At 31.2% G+C, this 18,997-nt stretch overlaps 1 protein-coding gene across 1 annotated transcript; it reads right to left on the bottom strand.

Annotated features, from left to right (window-relative positions):
• Positions 1 to 1,692: 1,692 nt before the first annotated feature.
• LOC108903963 lies at positions 1,693 to 11,191 on the bottom strand. Its single transcript, XM_018706315.2, has 4 exons — positions 11,009 to 11,191; positions 7,947 to 8,020; positions 4,912 to 5,061; positions 1,693 to 2,100 (listed from the first exon to the last, which is right to left on the bottom strand). The coding sequence occupies exons 2-4, from the start codon at positions 8,011 to 8,013 to the stop codon at positions 1,868 to 1,870; spliced, it is 450 nt and encodes a 149-aa protein (XP_018561831.1). The 5' UTR covers positions 8,014 to 8,020; positions 11,009 to 11,191; the 3' UTR covers positions 1,693 to 1,867.
• Between the last annotated feature and the right edge of the window lie 7,806 nt (positions 11,192 to 18,997).

Raw genomic sequence — 18,997 nt, forward strand, 5'->3', positions numbered from 1 at the left:
GGTATTGCAAAAATAATGCATCTGGGATAAACATTTAGAATTTTGAAAAAACTATTGGATGAATCGGTCTGAAATTTTAATCACATTTTAAGGACTATAAAAGCCAACTATTTGTGCAATATCAAAGACGTACGATGACTTTTGCAAAACTTATTGTTTATTTAGCAACAAATTATCGTATCGGATTTTAAAAACCGCCATTTTAAAGGATTTTTTATTCCCTACAAGTTGGCTATTTTCACATTATAATAAAAATTATTGGTTTTTTTTTCTGGTAGGCAAAAAAGTTATATTTTGGGTTATTTTAGTCCTTTTATTGTTAATTATTAAAAAACCTCACCTGATTGTGTGTGGGTTTTGCACATATTATACTAAAATTCACCGAAATTTTATGAAAAACTTTACAGATCCTTGGCTACTCAACAGTCACGGCATTTTCCTCATATCCCTGGGCTAAACGTACAGGTTATATTTTTGAAAAAAAAAATCTAGAAAACTATAGTCTCGACCGCTAGTCGCTAGTATACTAGTCTCGAATAAAAATTATTTGTTCATTAATCATTATTGATGTAATACTGTACTTACTATTCTCTGAATTATCTCTCTCTCTCTCTAAATTCTGTAGAAGTCCTATATCTAAAAAGAGTAAATTTATGCATTTTTACCTATTTAAAACTATTTAATACTATTTTACAGATTTTGGTGTCTTTCTTTCCAGATTAATTTAAGTGATTTAGCACGTTTTGACTTTTTAGTTTTTCCTAAGCTTTTCGGCATTGCGAAATAAACACACAATAAATAATAAACACAGTCAATATAGTTCACAACACAAAGGTCACTAATAATAATAATAACTAGGTAATATATAATAATAACTAATTAAGAAAAAAAGTAATCAGTATAATACACACACTAGAATAATATTTACAATGTCAAACGACGCAGGACACATCAATATCATAAATGAAATAAAAATGAAATAACCAAACTTCATAAAAACACGGTTCCCGTTTTTTGTGCAAATTGTATGGCGTTTTTTTAAACTTCTTATTGCCGATGCCATGCCGTGTACGAGGACATCTATAATGACATGTTTGCATTATTTAATGTATGCTAATCAGTACCATCTACTGGCGAATGGCTAGATTTTATTAATGGAGAGTTACCGACGAGTAGATTCTCGTCTGAAAATTGGGTTCTCAAATTTATGCAAGAAATTAGGAAAAGGGCATCCAATCGCCATCTAAGAAGTGTTACGACTTTAGCTCTCGTAATCCTGCTCTTAATCAAGCTGCATTAGATAGTTTCAAACACAAAACATGTTTCAAATATCCTTACTGCCATCTATCGTCCAAAAACTGCACTAAACTGCGTAAGAATTCTTTAGCAGGTAGGCAACTGTAACTGTTTCACATACGCTGGAAAATTAATTGAACGTTTATTGAATAGATGGCGCCACCATATTAATCCACAGCAATTTTCAATTTTGATCGAGACTTTTTAATGTGCGTGGTACCTGATTGAAATTTAGTACACACCCTGTTTAAAAGCTAAATACAATTCTGAAAAAGTAGAAAATGTCATTTCCACCTTCCACCGCTGCCAAAATCCTTGTAAGTCTGTAGGTTTTTAACAATTTTTCAAACACCTCTGAAAGAGCAAAAAAATAATAATAATTCAAACAAATTGTTTTCTAAAAATATAACATTTTATTACACCATTGTCAGCATCAATTTCTCTGCAAATTAAAAAATATGGTAGATATCTCACTGATTTGGTTTACAAGTTTAGTTTAGCTTCTCGTACTTATTCAGCTTCAATTACCTACCTACAAATTTGTAACCGGTCTTTTCTATTTATTTACAAACTAAATAAGGCCTAATTGTCGAAATACATTTAGAAGAATTGCCAAGATAATAACTGACGCCGAAGAAGGCGTGATTCTGTCGGAAACGTTGCAAGCGTTTGAGTAGCACTGACACTGCCTCTTCTTGATGAAATCCGTGTCAGCTTTTCGGCAAAAGTCCTTCATCGTGAAGTTCCCAGTTCGGATCCATCCGCAGCTCCTGTAGATCCTGGCGCTGTCCTCCACGTTCATGACTGGAAAAAGGAAGAAATTCTAGGCTACAGTTAAGCCAATATTGAAAAGTTCTTTTTTTGTCATTAGAAGGAGTTTTCGATTTTATTAAGCGGTCTAGTTAGTTTAGAGTCGTTTGTGAATGTGCAGGATGTAATACTACCATGTGTAAAAATTAAGGGGTTTTTCTCTCTTGTTATACAGGGTAATTCACAAACGTTGACCAAAAATGAAACCTCGTATTCTTTGGTGAATTTTAAGGGGAATCTTTCCTATAAAGTATTTATCTAGGACGCTTCGTTAAAAAGATACAGGGTGTTAAACTTCAAAAAATATTTTAAATTTTTTTAAATCATTTAAAAACTAGTGAGTGAAATAATTTGAAATTGGGCACATGTATGTATGTAAACATTGTCCAAAATCTGCGGGCTTTTCCTAAAATTTACATGCTCCAGTGGCGGAGATACAGGGTAACGGAGGCATATTTTTCTAAATAAAATAGTACGCCACNAGTGAAATAATTTGAAATTGGGCACATGTATGTATGTAAACATTGTCCAAAATCTGCGGGCTTTTCCTAAAATTTACATGCTCCAGTGGCGGAGATACAGGGTAACGGAGGCATATTTTTCTAAATAAAATAGTACGCCACTGCTTTACGGTAACAATCATTATATTTTCGGATTTGTTTTTCAATTTTCTACAAATTACTACTGTCTTAGATTTTCGACAAAATCCTGATTTTCGAGTAAAACTTAATTCGATATTCGAATCTAATACTTTTTAAAATTACATAGTGGGCTGCGATAGCAACGTTGACATTCTGAGCAGTTAGAAGAAAGAATAAATAATGCTTTCCATCAGATTCAAGCAACAATAAATTTCGAACAAATTACATTTTCGTTACTAAAAAGATGTCGGGCCTGTATTCGTGGAAATGGAGATATTTTTGAGTATTTACTCAAATAAAATCATTGAAATGATGACTAATGTTATTAATTTCTTTATTCGAATAAATAACCGAATTATTAGTGCGTCTCTTTTACTCGAAAATCAGGTTTTTTTCGAAAAGAATAAGAGAGTAGTAATTTGTAGAAAATTGAAAGACGAATCCGAAAATATCATGGTTGTTACCGTAAAGCAGTGGAGTACTACTTTATTTAGAAAAATATGCTACCGATACCCTGTATCTCCGCCACTGGAGTATGTAAATTTTAGGAAAAGCCCTCAGATTTTGGACAAAGTTTACATAAATACATGTGCCCAATTTCAAATTATTTCACTTACTAGTTTTTAAATTGTTTAAAAAAATTAAAAATATTTTTTGAAGTTTAACACCCTGTAGCGTCCTAGATAAATACTTTATAGGAAAGACTCCCTTTAAAAGTCGTCAAAGAATACGAGGTTTCATTTTTGATCACCGTTTGTGAGTCACCCTGTATATCGAAAAGGCAAATGTACATTTTGGGTGAATTAGATACACAAAAAGTAGTTTACTTGTATGTAATTTTATATTACCTATTGTGGCATCAAAATAATTATAATTTTACACAAAATTTTTATCGGTGTAAGTTTAGTTAAGCCTGCTTATTTTGATCGCAGGAAACCGTGGAAACTGCATGCACGCGGAATATTGGCACACCCTGTTTATATCATTTCTTTAAATTTCTACACCTATAACTATTATTAATTATTTATTACGTTATTAATTATTATTAAGTGATCTTTATTTTTTTGATACGTTCTAGTGTTATACCCTGTGTTATAAATACATATATACAAAATGTATAGTTATATTTAAAACACAAATCAATGATTACGAGAGTAACAGTACCGAAAAGTTCTCTAGTTACAGACACAGAATCGACGTGGATCCCCGACGGATAATTGACACACGTAAGACCGAGATATTGAGAAATTTATTTTATTAAATATGTGATAAATATCAGCTCTCAATAAATATTTGTTTGTCCTTTAATTTAACGCTTAATCGCATATCTACGCCAATTACGTAGGTGCAATCAGCGGGCTTAGTATTTTAAGGACTTTTATTTATACATTATTATTTTAATAAAAATACGTTCATTAAAAAAAAAATAACGATAAATCATTAATTTCTCACTTTTAATCCACCTTAAACATGTTTACTATCGAAAGTGAGACCCAGTAATAATATATTTTTGGAGCGCGCGATTGGAATGATTTTTTTTAATGTTTTCCTTTTAAAATTCGCTATAGAAAAAATCTAGCACAATAAGTAACTATAAGTTATGAAATGATATAAAATAGTTATATCATTATTGAAAAATCTATATTGTTACTGTCAGTAATCATTGTTTGTGTCCGTGGTGTGTGTACAAAACCTTTTATCTGCTCCCACTATAGTAAATAGACTATTACATACATTGTTTTTATGGAGGTAAGTGGATTTTACCGTAGAAGTGGTACTATTAGAACCTGGAGCTGAAGTGTCATTGTAAAGAATCCTGTTGGCTATTTCATTTTTGTTACTTAAACTGTCAGCAACATAACTTTCTGCAATTGTGGCTGATTTCCACCCACCATGTCTCTTGATTGCTAATACATCAATTCCTGTATTAGCCAGTAACGTTGCCGATGTTCTTCGGAATGAATGGCCTGTATATGTTTCAGGATGTTCTAGTTTCCAAAAACATTAAGAAATGTCAAAAAATAAAACCTAATATTTGTTTCATGAGTCATGAAGAACTGTGGGAGCAGATAAAACGTTATACACCACGCAGCATGGTGTAAATAACTATTTGGCATTTATTTTAGGGACCCCACATATGTGTTTTATTAATTTTTTTTCTTACTTTCCGTTTCTACTTTCCTACAAAACGGCTCCTGCTTCTGGTAGTCCCCATCGCATTTTTTGTAATACTGGCTCTTTGTGTCGTTCACCTTCAGGTCCTCACATCCAGGATGCTCCACCGAGTTGCACTGGAAGCACTCGATGGTGAGACCTTAAAAAAATTCGAATATCAACTAAAGTTAAACACTCAACCGTGTATTAAACAATGTTTTTTCAGAACTCGTTTATTTGACATGTATACAGTCTGTTTGATTATATAAGTGCCGAGCTCGGGCTACCCATTTTTGGACACCCTGTAACGTATATAAATACATATTTTTAAATTGTGTATTATTTTCTTTATACTGATGCACAATTTTTCTTTTCTTCACACTGTAAATGAGTGGTGACGTCATAGATATTTTTTTTAAATGAGATTGTATATATGTTTTTGCAGGTCTTGATAGATTTTTTTATTTTCTTTCCAACCATATGAAATTTGTATACCTTTGCATCAGTTGAGACTGTTGAGAGACAGAATTAGTACTGTAATAAATAATATTCCACATAACGTTAAATTAAATGTAGTTAGAAGTGTAATTCGAAGATGCGAATTACGTATCGAAATAGATGGACAACAGTTTGAACAGTACTTTTAAATTTCACTATTCATTTTACATTTTTTGTTTGCATTTAATATTGTTTGTACAATTTTTTGTTTATTAATCTTGTTATTGTTACATACATATTATTTTTCCTGTACCTTAACTGTCTTAGATTTGCTTTAAGTTTACTAAACTACTAAAATAGCTACATCGTTTTTTCTGCAATCGTAATAAACCCGCAGTATATCAACTAATTCATTAAAATCATTCATTTTGTTATAAGTTGATAGGTGAGAGCAATTCAAACAAATCGATATGTGACAGATGGCAGTATGCAAAATTGTTTCTCCAGCGCCTTCTATTTGATACGAGTTAGAAAGCGAGCACCGCAAATGTCAAAGGCTGAAAGTTTTCTCACTTTTTCTCAAAAATTTCGTTATTCAAAAGCATACAAATTTTATATGGTCGGAAAGAATATAAAAAAATATCTATGATGTAGATGAGTGGTGTCGACTCATCTACAGTGTGACAAAAAAAATTGTGCGGTGGCAGTATAAATAAAATAACATCCCATTTAAAAATATATATGTATACGGGTGTCAAAAAACTACTAACCGGACTAACATAACTCTGCAGTTATGTTAGTCCGGTCTAAGTTATAAGTCTGTCATAGTAGACCAGTGCTTAGGCCTTCAAAAATGGTAAAAAGTGAAAAAAAATTATAGTAGGATGAAACCCATTGGAAAAGGAAGAGAATATAACAGAAATGAAAAGAAACATAATTTACGGGCGATCTGAGATCGGGAAGGGGAAGGGGGTGAGTTTTTAAGGGTAAAAAACGGTTTATCTTGATTCCCGGAAAAACTACAAGTCTTATGGAAAAAAGTTAACTGGCAAAGTTGTAGGTAATAAAAAGATCTACAACTTTTGTATTTACACTTTTTTCACATAACCTCAAAATTTATGTGAAAAATTCAAATAACCAAGTTTTTGGTTTTTTATTTTTATCTTTTACAAACAAATTTTTTTTTCACGAAATTTGGTGAAAACTTACCTATTTATGTCCCCAAACACGCTGTAATTTTTTTGATTTGAAATATTTATTTTTTCATCTTATTTTTACTAATATTGAAAAAGCACCCTAATTTTCAATCGAAAATTCTCACGTCAAAATATCTGCTTTTTTAAAAACGTCGGTGGGCTTTTTCTTCGTTGAAATCTCTACTTTCTGATGGTGTAAAAAATATATACATTACTACGGTAAGTTTTCTCAGGAAATGCAAAGAAACGAACTTGAATCCGAAAATTTTTTTCTAATCATTATGTACAATTTTGAGCTATTTATTAAAATTTACACTTTAATTACTCGAAAAACGTAAGATTCCATGTTACATTGATAAACAAAAAAATTACAAGTCGAAATATACTATTATAATTAACAACCAAATAAGTTAATAAAGTTAATATTTAATAAGACATCTACAATATTTTGAGAAAGTTGTAGAATCGTTTCTTTGCATTTCCTGAGAAAACTTACCATAGTAATGTATATATTTTTTTTACCATCAGAAAGTAGAGATTTCAACGAAGAAAAAGCCCACCGACGTTTTTAAAAAAGCAGATATTTTGAAGTGAGAATTTTCGATTGAAAATTAGGGTGCTTTTTCGATATTAAGTAAAAATAAGGTGAAAAAATAAATATTTCAAATCAAAAAAATTACAGCGTGTTTGGGACATAAATAGGTAAGTTTTCACCAAATTTCGTGAAGACAAAATTTTTTTTTGTAAAAGATAAAAATAAAAAACCAACAACTTGGTTATTTGAATTTTTCACATAAATTTTGAGGTTATGTGAAAAAAGTGTAAATACAAAAGTTGTAGATCTTTTTATTACAACAACTTTGTCATTTAACTTTTTTCCATAAGACTTGTAGTTTTTCTGGAAATCAAGGGAAACTGTTTTTTACCCTTAAAAACTCACCCCCTACCCCTTCCCGACCTCAGATCGCCCGTAAATTATTTTTCCTTTTATTTTTGTTATATTATCTTTCTTTTCCAATGGGTTTCATCCTACTATAATTTTTTTTGGTTTCAAAAATTATCGACCCTGGTCTATAGTTTGTGGTTTGCTATTATCATTATTTTTATTCTAAAATAACATATTCTTTAAATTAGTCAACATGACAAAAGGTGCCACAAAGTAGCGCCAATCCCATGACCAATTTATTGACACAAGAATTTGTAAACACAAAACCGATTTAAATAATTTGTCAACTGACGATAAATCACTTCAATCGTTCTGTTTTTAAGAAAATTGAGGACTAGTTCCTAAAAGCTCTTTCTGATGACAAAAAAGATACATTATCTTAAGACGCGATACATATGCCACTTGAAATTATTTTCTCGTATTCCAGCTGTGACTGTGTGACTAATTTTTTAAAGAGCGACTTACCCAAACTGAATAGTGAAAGGAAAATTGCTGAGTGAACTACATAGTTGAGGTTTGTGCTGGTGGTCATCTCGTACCTGTAAAATATACATTATTTTTTTAAAATAATATTTAATGGGGTGATGTCACGTTAAACTTTCGTTTAATAAATATCTAGAAATATTTTTCACGCCTTTGTCTCGAACTTATCCCCAATAAATTCGACTGCATGTTTCTTATCGCGGTTGAGTCACATCCCTCCGTTTATTATTTTTAGATTTTTCGAGCTGATTATTTCCAAATAATCCTCGCATCAAAAGCAGTCTTATCTCGGGTATTAAGCGAAATAAATAATGATATTGGTTTAGTTAATCAATATTAATCATCTGCACTTAAAATTAAAAAAACACCTTTTATATACCACTAATGTTTTGTTTGCCTCAGCAATACTTATTTTCGCGGATTTTAAAAGTTTACGCGTACATATCTTTTACCTTTGGTTTAATTAATTTAATAATACGTAAATGAATATATTTTGTATATTTCACGTTTCTCATGAATTCTTTTAAAATGTTGCAGTCGCTGATGACGAGCATCGGTTATTTATAACAAAAAGCACACTGTGAATTTCGTATAATAAGTAGAAAGAAACTTAAAAAATAATCATTACATCTTTACTGGAGCATTTGTACAAGAAACATCCTTACCTGTAGAAAAAAAAAATCTAGAGTAAGACTGTAGAAATATAATAGATAATAATCCGTTGGAATTTTAAAGAAGTTACAAATAAAATTTAAATACAATATATATCATTTTATCTAATGTTATTGACCATTACAACTTGTTTAGTCAACTTGTAGTATGCTTGTTAAAATTAGTTAAATATCATTGGGATGATAAGACATGACCTTTTCTAAGAAATAGATTGTATAAATTTATTCAGGAGAGTTGAATTAGTCCACAAAATTTTTAATTTTTTGTTATTCAAAGATTTGTTAGTCAATAATTTTCTTATATTTGTGTTAACCTTAGAAAAACCAAATTTAACTGTGTATATCTGCGTTTTTTTTTAATGTATAAAAAAATTAACTTTTATTAAACTGTTTGTGTCTCAAGAAAAAGTATTTATATAACAAAACCATATTTATTTTGAAAATTTTTGAGTCTGGCGTTTCTGTTTCACCCTGTATAGATTGGTAGGAAATTACAAAAAATGTTCCTTTCACATACAACGGTATGAATCTACTACAATTTTTGTCAGTGTTATTCTCAAAACACATTTTTTACTATAAATGTAATGAATATACAGGCTTTTAACGTGTCTAATTTTTTGGTATTCTATTTACATACACAGGTGTGAATCTACAAGATATTGCATAAATGTTTTGGCAATGTTTTTTTCTGGTCTACCTATTAGTTTCTAAAATACGCATTTTTTGCATAACTACAAGTTTTTAACAGTTTTCAAACTTTTCGTATTTTTTTCACACACATGGGTATGAATCTATTAGAACTGTTTAAAATAAGACATAAAAATCTATTTTCTTAATTTTATAAACACATTTGTTGTGTATAAATGCAACAAATATAAAGGATTCTAAGAGTTTTTAATTTTTTGTTGCTCTATTTACAAACATAGATCTGAATCTACAAAATATGTATTTTTTAAACCTTTTTTTTGGACTAGTAGTAGTTCTCAAAATACATACGTATTTTTTGCTCAAATATAACAAAATTACAGCTCTTTAACAATTCTTAATCTTCTCTTGGTCTACTTATGCATTTGGGTATGAATCTTTTGTGTTTGTTTTTATATAAATGTATCTATTAGAACTGTTTAAAACAAGACTTAAAAAAACAATTTATTATAAACACATTTATTGTAAAATAAATGTAACAAATATACAGGACTTTAACAGTTTTTAATTTTTTGTTTCTCTATTTACAAGTACAGATCTGAATCTATAAAATACTTTTTAAACGTTTTGGTTCGTTTTTGTTGGTCTATTCGTTTTCAAAATACGTATTTTTTGGATATAAAAGTAACAGAATTACAGCTCGTTAACAATTCTTAATAATTTCAAGTTCTACTTTTGCTTACAGGTATGAATCTATTAGAATTATTAAAAAAAAAGTGAAAACTCTATTTTTGCAAACCGTTTTTTCAGGTTTATTAATTTTAAAAACACATTTTTTGCGATGTAGATATAATGAATATACCGGTTTCTAATAATTCAAATTTTTATTGTTATATTTACATACACAGGTATGAATCTACAAGACATTTTTCAAATATTTTTTCCCGGTCTATTAATTTTCAGTATACATATGTTTTACATATAAATGTGGCAATTTTACAGTTTTTTTTAACAGTGCTCAATCTTTGTACGTGTATGAATCTATTGAAATTGGTCAAAAAACACATGAAATATATGTATTTTTGTAAAAATTGTTTCCAGTTGATTGGTTTTAAACCATATATTTTTTGGGAGAAATGTAAAATTATAATACAAGTTTCTAAATTATTCCATTTTATAAATATTCTTTTCACACACATTTTTTTTACATATAAATATAAAAAATATAAAATATTTTTTAATAATTTATAAATCTCCAAGATATTTTTTAAATATTTTGGCAATTTTTTTGGTCTATTAGTTTTCAAACTATATATTTTTACATACTTGTATGAATAAATGTAACAAAATTCATATTAGGTACTTTTAAAATGGCATTAAACTTTTTCGAGATAAAAATAATTATTTGTAAACGGCAAATATTTTAGTTTAATTTAAATCATTAAAATAAACCTCCTTTTGCCTCCAAAGATATATTTAATTCGTCAAATACAAAGAAATGATTTAAATTTTATTTCTCCCAGTAAAATTCTTTTCTCGGTGTAGGCATCTTAGCACCGAAGTTTACAAAAAAAAAAAACGAGAAAAAGCAAAATTGACGAACTTATGGCATGGTTTGAGCGTAATTTATTTGGGATTTAATAAAATTTAACCAAGAAATTAATTAAAAAACGACTTAGATAGTTAAACCAGCGAATTCACCATTTTATATAACAAACTGGCACTTACCTGTGTTGTTTACCGATAAATCTTCCTCACACTTAACACCGCTAACTTCTTCCGTATGGACCTAGGAAATTCTTACCACTGACAAACTCTTCGAATAACTTCTTATCGTCTGCGACTGATAACAAGGGTCAGGTCAGTCTCTGCCGCAATCTTCCGACGTCTACCACGAGCCCAAGTGTGATTGTCGCTCCATTAACAACATTTTGAAAACTTCGACCTCTCTCAGGGTTCACTCAGTCTAAACCATCTCCGTGATCAATCGGTGAGGGTTGAAAAAAATTAGAAAGGGTATAGTAATACGATCGACAGTATTGCTGGAGCGAAAATGCCTAGACTGACCTTTTACCAGGATATTTCCTCTGGGTATCGATCTGTCCAAGCGAAAATAAATAGTTTCAGGATAATTTAATGTTTGCTTTTTGTGCTAGAACAAACATTTTACCCTGATGAGTGTTTACTAGAATGTGTCTCCAAAGGATGGCGTTTTGATAGGAAATTTGTTTATTGTTGATTTTTCGAGAAAAGCAAAATGTGATTATTCTTCTTTTTTGACTAAACAACGTATTTAATAAACTGTTGAGTTCTCGAACAACTTTGTTAAATATAGTTTTTAACGAAAACGAAAATTAAAAGTACTTTGCCTGGGGGAAACTTCACATTTTGAAATTTTTTGGACGCCTTGCATGTTTTGATACAGATTTGATTACTACCCATGGCTTCCCAAGATAAGCAAAACTTTTTATCAACAATAACTTTTTCTGGAAAAATCGCACGGATTCCTATGACTTACTTTATCGCTCTCACGTAACAGCTGATGAACCATGGGGACTTTCCGACCCTGTATACTACAAACAGTTATAAATGTGTTTTTAATTCGGTAAGTAAATATTTATTTTCTTTTCTACCTAGTTTCGACTACTATTTTCCTTCTTTTACTTCTTTATTGAAAGCTTCGTTTCAAAATTAGGTTTTAGGAATTAAGAATAACTAGTAAAATCTAAAGATCTCAGTATGATCTCATGCGGGTGTACTTTGATGCAACATTATGACATTTTCGTCGAATATTTTATATAAGGTCGATATTTATCATCAGCTGTAAAGATAAAATTATTTTTGAAAACTCGGTTTCACAATTTTTCATAAAAGTAATTACTGTTTACAATAGTGATCAACAAATGAGAAAGCTGATGTTGAAAGAAGAATATCTCATAATCCCATAAAGTTTTATTACCTATTAGTTATACTTCCTTAGTATGCTTTGGCAGGTACTAAGTCTAGACAATTTTGTAGAAAAAAATGTACGTAGAAGTAATTTATATTTGTTTTATCAAATTTAGATACTTACCACATAAAAAACGCATTTGTTGCAACAAGAATATATTTATCTGCTGTTAAAATCATGTAAAAATCATTTAATTTATTTTGGTATGTTGTAATATCACTTAGGGTTCTTTGTAGGGTTGCCAGATTTCGTGAAAACAAATTCGGGACGCTTGGTCGCCACTAGAATGCTCGTGCGGTACCTACGATTTTTCTAGGTACCGGTTTTTCTCATTCCGATACTCGATATTTTGTACCGGTATTGCAACTTACGACGATACAATACGATCCGCGACATATTCTGGCAATACCTATCAACAGTGAAGTGAACCTTAAAGCATGCAATCTAGTGGTGGTAAATAGATAATATAACGAGCGTTCAAATAAAAACGTGGTCGAAGTTGGCTCTGACACATTGGACGTAGGGAGTAGCTTATAGCGACCAACTTAACCTCATTTCTCAACGAGCTGTATAACAGTTGTCAGTTTCAATAACGTTAATGACTATATAACTTTATTTTAAAGAATAATCGTGATAACAATAACAAACAATTAAAGGAGCTGCGGAAAGTGTCCCCCTCCTTGTTATAACAATAAATTAAAGCAGCTGCTGAAAGTGTCCCCCTCCTTGTTTCAAGCACTTTTCACACCTGTTCCTCAAAGAATTAAAGACATTTTCTAAGATGCTCGGGGTATTGTTAATTTCACGAATCTTTTCTATAAGTTGAGCCTGCAGATGGTTTAAATCAGGAATAGGCAGTTCAAAAATAGTGTTTTTAAGGTAAGGCCACAAAAAAAAATCACACGGCGTAATACCACATGACCTCGGTGGAAATTCATGTTCAGCATTGAGACTTATTAGTCGATTTTGGAAAACTTCCCTCAACATATTCATCGTCTCGCCTGCCGTATGTGCCCTTGCGCCATCTTGTTGAAAGTAAAAGTTTGTAATTTCGTTTTCTTCCATCAGCTGGTTAACAAAAGGAGCGATAATTTCTTCTCTATACCTTTGTACAGTAAGAGTACCATTAAAAAAAATAGGTCCATAAATCCGCCTTCGATTGAGAGCACACCAAACTCCAATTTTTTGAGCGTGTAGAGGGCCCTCGACAAAAAAGTTATCTAGTGTTTCAGAAGATCACATTCTCATATTCTGTGAGTTTACGTAACCACTTAAATGAAACTAGGCTTCATCAGAAAAAAAGGTGATATTATGAAGTTCACCGTAGTTGTTTAAAAACCATTCACAAGATACAGCCCGTCGCGGAAAATCAACTTCATGAAGTTCTTGCTGCTGACAAGTTAAACGATAGGAGAACAAACGCAAATCTTTTTTTAACACTGTGTGGCAGGTACCGACTGATACTCCCACCATTTGTGATAAAACACGTACAGAAGTTCTTGGCGCATTTTCCATTATTTGTTGGACATTTTCTTTTAATTCTTCAGTCAGCTTTTTAGGTCGGCCGCTTCCTTCTTTTCTTGTTACCTAGAAATTCTCAAGAAATATATCAAGATTAGATTGGAAATTAAAACTGAAATTTCACGCTTTTTTATGCGCTATCAATTCGCGCCATTCATTCCGAAGAACATCGGCAACGTTACTGGTTAATACAGGAGTTGATGTATTCGCAATCAAGAGACATGGTGGATGGAAATCAGCCGCAATTGCAGAAAGTTATGTTGCTGACAGTTTAAGCAACAAAAATGAAATAGCCAACAGGATTCTTTACAATGACACTTCAACTCCAGGTTTTAGTAGTACGTCGCATCGTGCTGTTTTAGTGGAACAGTCAGATAATTTTGAGCCTCCGATGAGTGAAATGGAGTGGTCAAATCCTTTTAAGAAAAATGTGACAATTAGTAAACGCGAGGGGAATAATTATCCAGATTTTATAAATGTTACTAAATGTAATAACTGTACAATTACTATAAATATTCATTCATAATAATTAAAAAAATTTAACGTTCATCAAATAATATTTCTATTTTTCCCTAGGGAGGCTTCCACTTCTACGGTAAAATCCACTAACCTCCTGAAAAATAATGTATTAATAGTCTATTTATTATGGTGGGAGCAGATAAAAGAAATTTATCCATGAAGTGAAAAGCTCGCGTGTTTTTTGGCAAAATAAAAACGATAAAATACGTGAACAAAAATAAATATCTTTACTTTATAGGCCACTCTAATTTTGAAGAAACGTCCTGGTTCCTTGTGGGTCACACAGTATGTATAGTTAAGTTAAATGCGATTTTAATTCAACCCAATTTATTTGCGTGCAGGTAATACACTCCGATAACATAAATGTCAAATAACCTTGAACCTCTGTTCTGGGTTAATGCATATTTGTTTTTTTTTTTGACATTTAATCTCTAGGGGACTAAGACTGAAAATATATTGTTTCCAGAAATTAGAGACTGAAACAGCACATTGCTCGTGGTTATTATAATATTATGGTTTAATTTTATGAGTGATAATATTTGAATCTGATTCATCAGTTCCTTTTCTTAAGTGTATGACTGTATGATATTGTAACATCGTTATAGATAAAATTTATTTTACACTAATTTTTTTAGGAGTACTTCTAGTTTGGAAGATATTGTTGTCGAACGTCGCTTCGCCAGTGGGACATCCACGACGACTGACATATTTACATAAGATCATCGATAACGATAAATATCAGCGAGAATAATGTATTCGCCAAATCGATTCAGCAGGTGTATGGAAATATCTATTTATTATAGCAGCACTTTAGAATTTGGCTGTCGAACTTTATCGGGCATTTCTGTAGGTGTAATAGTTTTCGCACAATTCTATTTGTTTATAACGGAGGCTCCAAAAGTTACGAACTTTAAGCCTCTGTACAGGCGTTAATTTTCAACCAAACATGATTCTGAAAGCGACATTGTAATCTTAAAGACGTAATTAAGCGAACTATTAAAAAATATCACCGTTTTTTTGACATTAACATTCTCAAATTGTGCATTTCGCTTATAAACAATTTGAATAACATTGTTGCTATTTAAGCTAACTCACCGAAAATAGATGGAATGGATAGCTGGCAAAAAATACAGTTTTAAAATAAAACAGTACCCTCTACGACCAACAGGAGCCAAGATAAGATTTTTTTTTTAAATCGTAGCGCAATTGTTTATAAATATTAAGACTTGAATTTTTCACAAAATAAAGTTTACGACGTGAACTACGATTTCCCGTGAATTGCATTGAAAAATGTGGAAAATTAACGACTCACGAGTTCTTTAAAGAGAAGGTACTCGCTAAGTAAACTGTCCGGCGGCCGGCGGCGTGGTGGTGGGGGAAGCTCGTCCAAGTTAATTCCAAATCAAATTGATGCGCGCTGTAAATTTTGCAATATCTCGGCTTCTATTGATCGTAGAAACTTATTTTTTTTAACCGGGGTAGCTCGACGAAAAAATAACAATGGGCATATTTACGAATTCGTAGAATAGCCCTGAACCCCAGAAAAAATGCATCTTTTATACTTAATTTCTTTTAATTTACAAAAATGTCACAACAATTATTGTTAAACGAAATATTAATTAAAATTTCAATTTCGGAATTATTTTACTATTATTAATAAATAAATGAAGCTATCGTTCATTTAAAAAATTATTCTTTTTACAAATTAAGGCAAAGTAAACTTGTTTTTTCAATATTTTGTTAGCTATTTAATAACGATTTAAATGTAAAATTAACCTACAGTGCCCAATTTTCATACACTTTTGAAGTATGACAAAATCCTCAACTAGTCATAGGTTTTATAAAATTTTAACAATAAATGAGATAGTTATAAACAAATTAAAAAATTTTGCAATAACTTTTTTGTTTATTACCCGATTTTAATTTAACAAGTCTCATTTTGTAGATAATTTTACTCCCTACAAGCTGTCTGAGAGTCACTTTTCGCTAAAATTGATGGTTTTCCTTGCAAAGTGAAAAAACTGTTTTCCTCACTTATTTGTTTAAATAGAAAAGTTAGCTAATAAAATTTTTTGACTCACGAGATATGAGAGATGTCTTGTATTATATTCCTTTAGACAATTTTACAATAATCTCGCGTATAGAACTTTTTTCGAGTTTCTCTTTTATTTTCGCTAATTTTCCTGGTCTAATACAGTAATGGGAGATTCTGGAGTCAAAATTGGCAGATCTGACCCAACTTACCTTATCTAAAAAGTATAAAGGACCAATTTTAACCGTGTACAGTGCGGTTTTGTGAGCGGGGTTAACTCAGACGCAAACTTATTCGTGTCGGTCTGTACAAGAAAACTCGAGAAATGCCCGATTTCTTCCTTGAATAAAACTAGTAGTTTTCGGGGAACATGTTTAATGTCTGGATTTTGTACAAATATGACAAAAGAAATACGCAACAACCCTACGAGTTACTTTTATAAAAAATGTAAAATGGACGACCTAAAAGGCGCTTTAATATCATCATTATTGCACAGCGTAGCGCCACAGGTTAAGCCAGATATTTCACTCAGGACTGACCCCTGTTCTGGGTGAAAAAAAAAACACAACGGTCAATTTTGAGAATCGAACATAAGTATATTTTTACACACTGTAGCATATAAAAAGGTTTGGCTAGCACAGGAGTCTAAATCTATGAAGCGTTTTGTTAAAACAGACCATGAAGATAACAATAAAAAAAGGAAATTTGTTGCTTCCTATAATAATTATATAGGGCGTTGTTTACTTTTATGTCGTAATTTCAGGAAATTTTATATTTTGGGAACCAAAAAGCATTAATCATGCCCATTGACGTTTCAAGTGACATATCGTTATCCGCTTCACACGTTATCCGCTTCACAAGAAAATCTGAACTAAAGCCACTGGTTTTTGAGACACAAGGTCCTGATTAATAAAATATCTCTAAGGGCGTTCGATTTGAATTGACGAAAGTTGAGCTAGTGGTATAATTAATTCAATTAAATTAATTATAAAACTAATTCACTGAATCTATCAACCAACGACGGAGATGGGAGGTACTGTCACTAAAGGGTCCTAGAATTTTGAAACTCTGAGTATTTCCAAAATTGGGTTCAATCTGTTTCAGTGATGTGAAAGATGTGTTACAAATTATTCTGTGACCTTGGAACTTTGTTGGCTACAAATTCTAAAAGATGAAGTAAGTAATAATGGAACAAACATACATTTTAATTTAAAATGTGAAAAATAATTAAAATCGAAAAGTCAGAAGACGAAAACATAGATTTTTGAAGTGCAATTTGTATTTGTCTGATTTTTCAGTGTGAAATTTTTGATTAGGCAAAACTGTTTTCCAAAAATAACCCTTCACTGGTCTTTTTGACACAAGGACTTATTAGATTAATTTTAAATTTTTTTCACAGGTGCAAAAAACGAAATCATGCTATAAATAAATAATTTTAGTCAATATCTTGGGACTGGTTTTGAAATTTTCTCATAATGACATCACAACGCATATTTTAATTATGTTTAGGACTTAGATGAGGTCAAAGTGGAAAAAATATGTCTCTAAAACTGTTTGTTAAAGCGTTGGAGATTTTTTTGTTCGACGGATGATTTTAAGTAACAATCCACGTAGAACTTTTACTTTTTTTTTTAGGAGGCAGCTATTCCTCAAATAAATAAAAATATCTTATCATTTTGCGCTTTTAATGTTGTACCCAGTGGCGGCACTTCCATACCAGGGAAGGCGGAAAAATTTAGGTTCAAAGTATCGAAAAAAAAAATTGAATATAATTGTACGGTTTTATTTTAAGTACTATTGAAATATAGGGAAAATATGTTCAACATAATTTTTTTTTAGTGAAAGCAAGTCCACTCTTGTGCTTTTGTCCGAAATAAAGTTTTCAATTCCAATTTATTCATTAAAGCTTGATATTTCTAGTACCATTGATTTTTTAATGACTTTACTGTTAGTCTGTCTTTACAATCAACTTAAACTTTTACAATCTTTTAAAAAACACACAAGAAGCAATACGTTAAGTAACACAATTTCACGCACCAACACCTGAACAAATTACTTTTAATAAGAAAAAAAAAAGCTTGAATAGTATTTGGTTACGGTGCGGTGTCTCAATACTGCGCGACTGTAACCATGAGCACCGCTGTAAACACTTTACAGATGTAGGAGCGAGCTAAGAGGAACCCAAGTATTTAGAGTTTTTCAAATGAATTTTGTAAGCCGAGATAAATTGACTGCACAGTGAAAATTTCTAGGGGGGAGCCGCCCCAGAGCCCCCCGCAGCAGCCGTCACTGGTTGTACTGCATTTAAAATTCCTGTACATTTTTTTTGCGAAATAATTAGTTTCAGAATTATTTTATATTTAAAAAGATAATAACCACAAAGTGGCTTATTTCATAATAAAGCGGGCGACCTTTTTCTTTATCAAAATTACTGTTGTCATTTAAGTGTATTTAATCGCTTTTCCAAAGTACTCAGTGGCGTCGAAATTACGAGATTCTTAACGACGTAGCTCCCCCCAGTTCCTCCGCCTATGGTTGACAAATTTGTAAGCCAACTCCGTGCATATTTGTCTTTAATTGAGAATTAATTATTAACAATAGTTCGTTTGTTTACATCAAGCATGTTCGGAGATATCTGAATACAAATATTTCCGAACACGTACCTGAATATTTCGTCAGTCTGAAAATAACCCTT

Source organism: Anoplophora glabripennis, unplaced genomic scaffold (assembly GCF_000390285.2).
Source record: "Anoplophora glabripennis isolate ALB-LARVAE unplaced genomic scaffold, Agla_2.0 scaffold170, whole genome shotgun sequence".
NCBI lineage: Eukaryota > Metazoa > Arthropoda > Insecta > Coleoptera > Cerambycidae > Anoplophora > Anoplophora glabripennis.

Coding starts and splice junctions, on each gene's coding strand:
- LOC108903963 (XM_018706315.2), bottom strand. CDS start 8,013: ATGACCACCAGCACAAACCTCAACTATGTAGTTCACTCAGCAATTTTC. Junction 5,062..7,946: donor CCTTTCACTATTCAGTTTGG/GTAAGTCGCTCT, acceptor AATTTTTTTAAG/GTCTCACCATCGAGTGCTTC. Junction 2,101..4,911: donor TAGGAAAGTAGAAACGGAAA/GTAAGAAAAAAA, acceptor TCCTTTTTCCAG/TCATGAACGTGGAGGACAGC.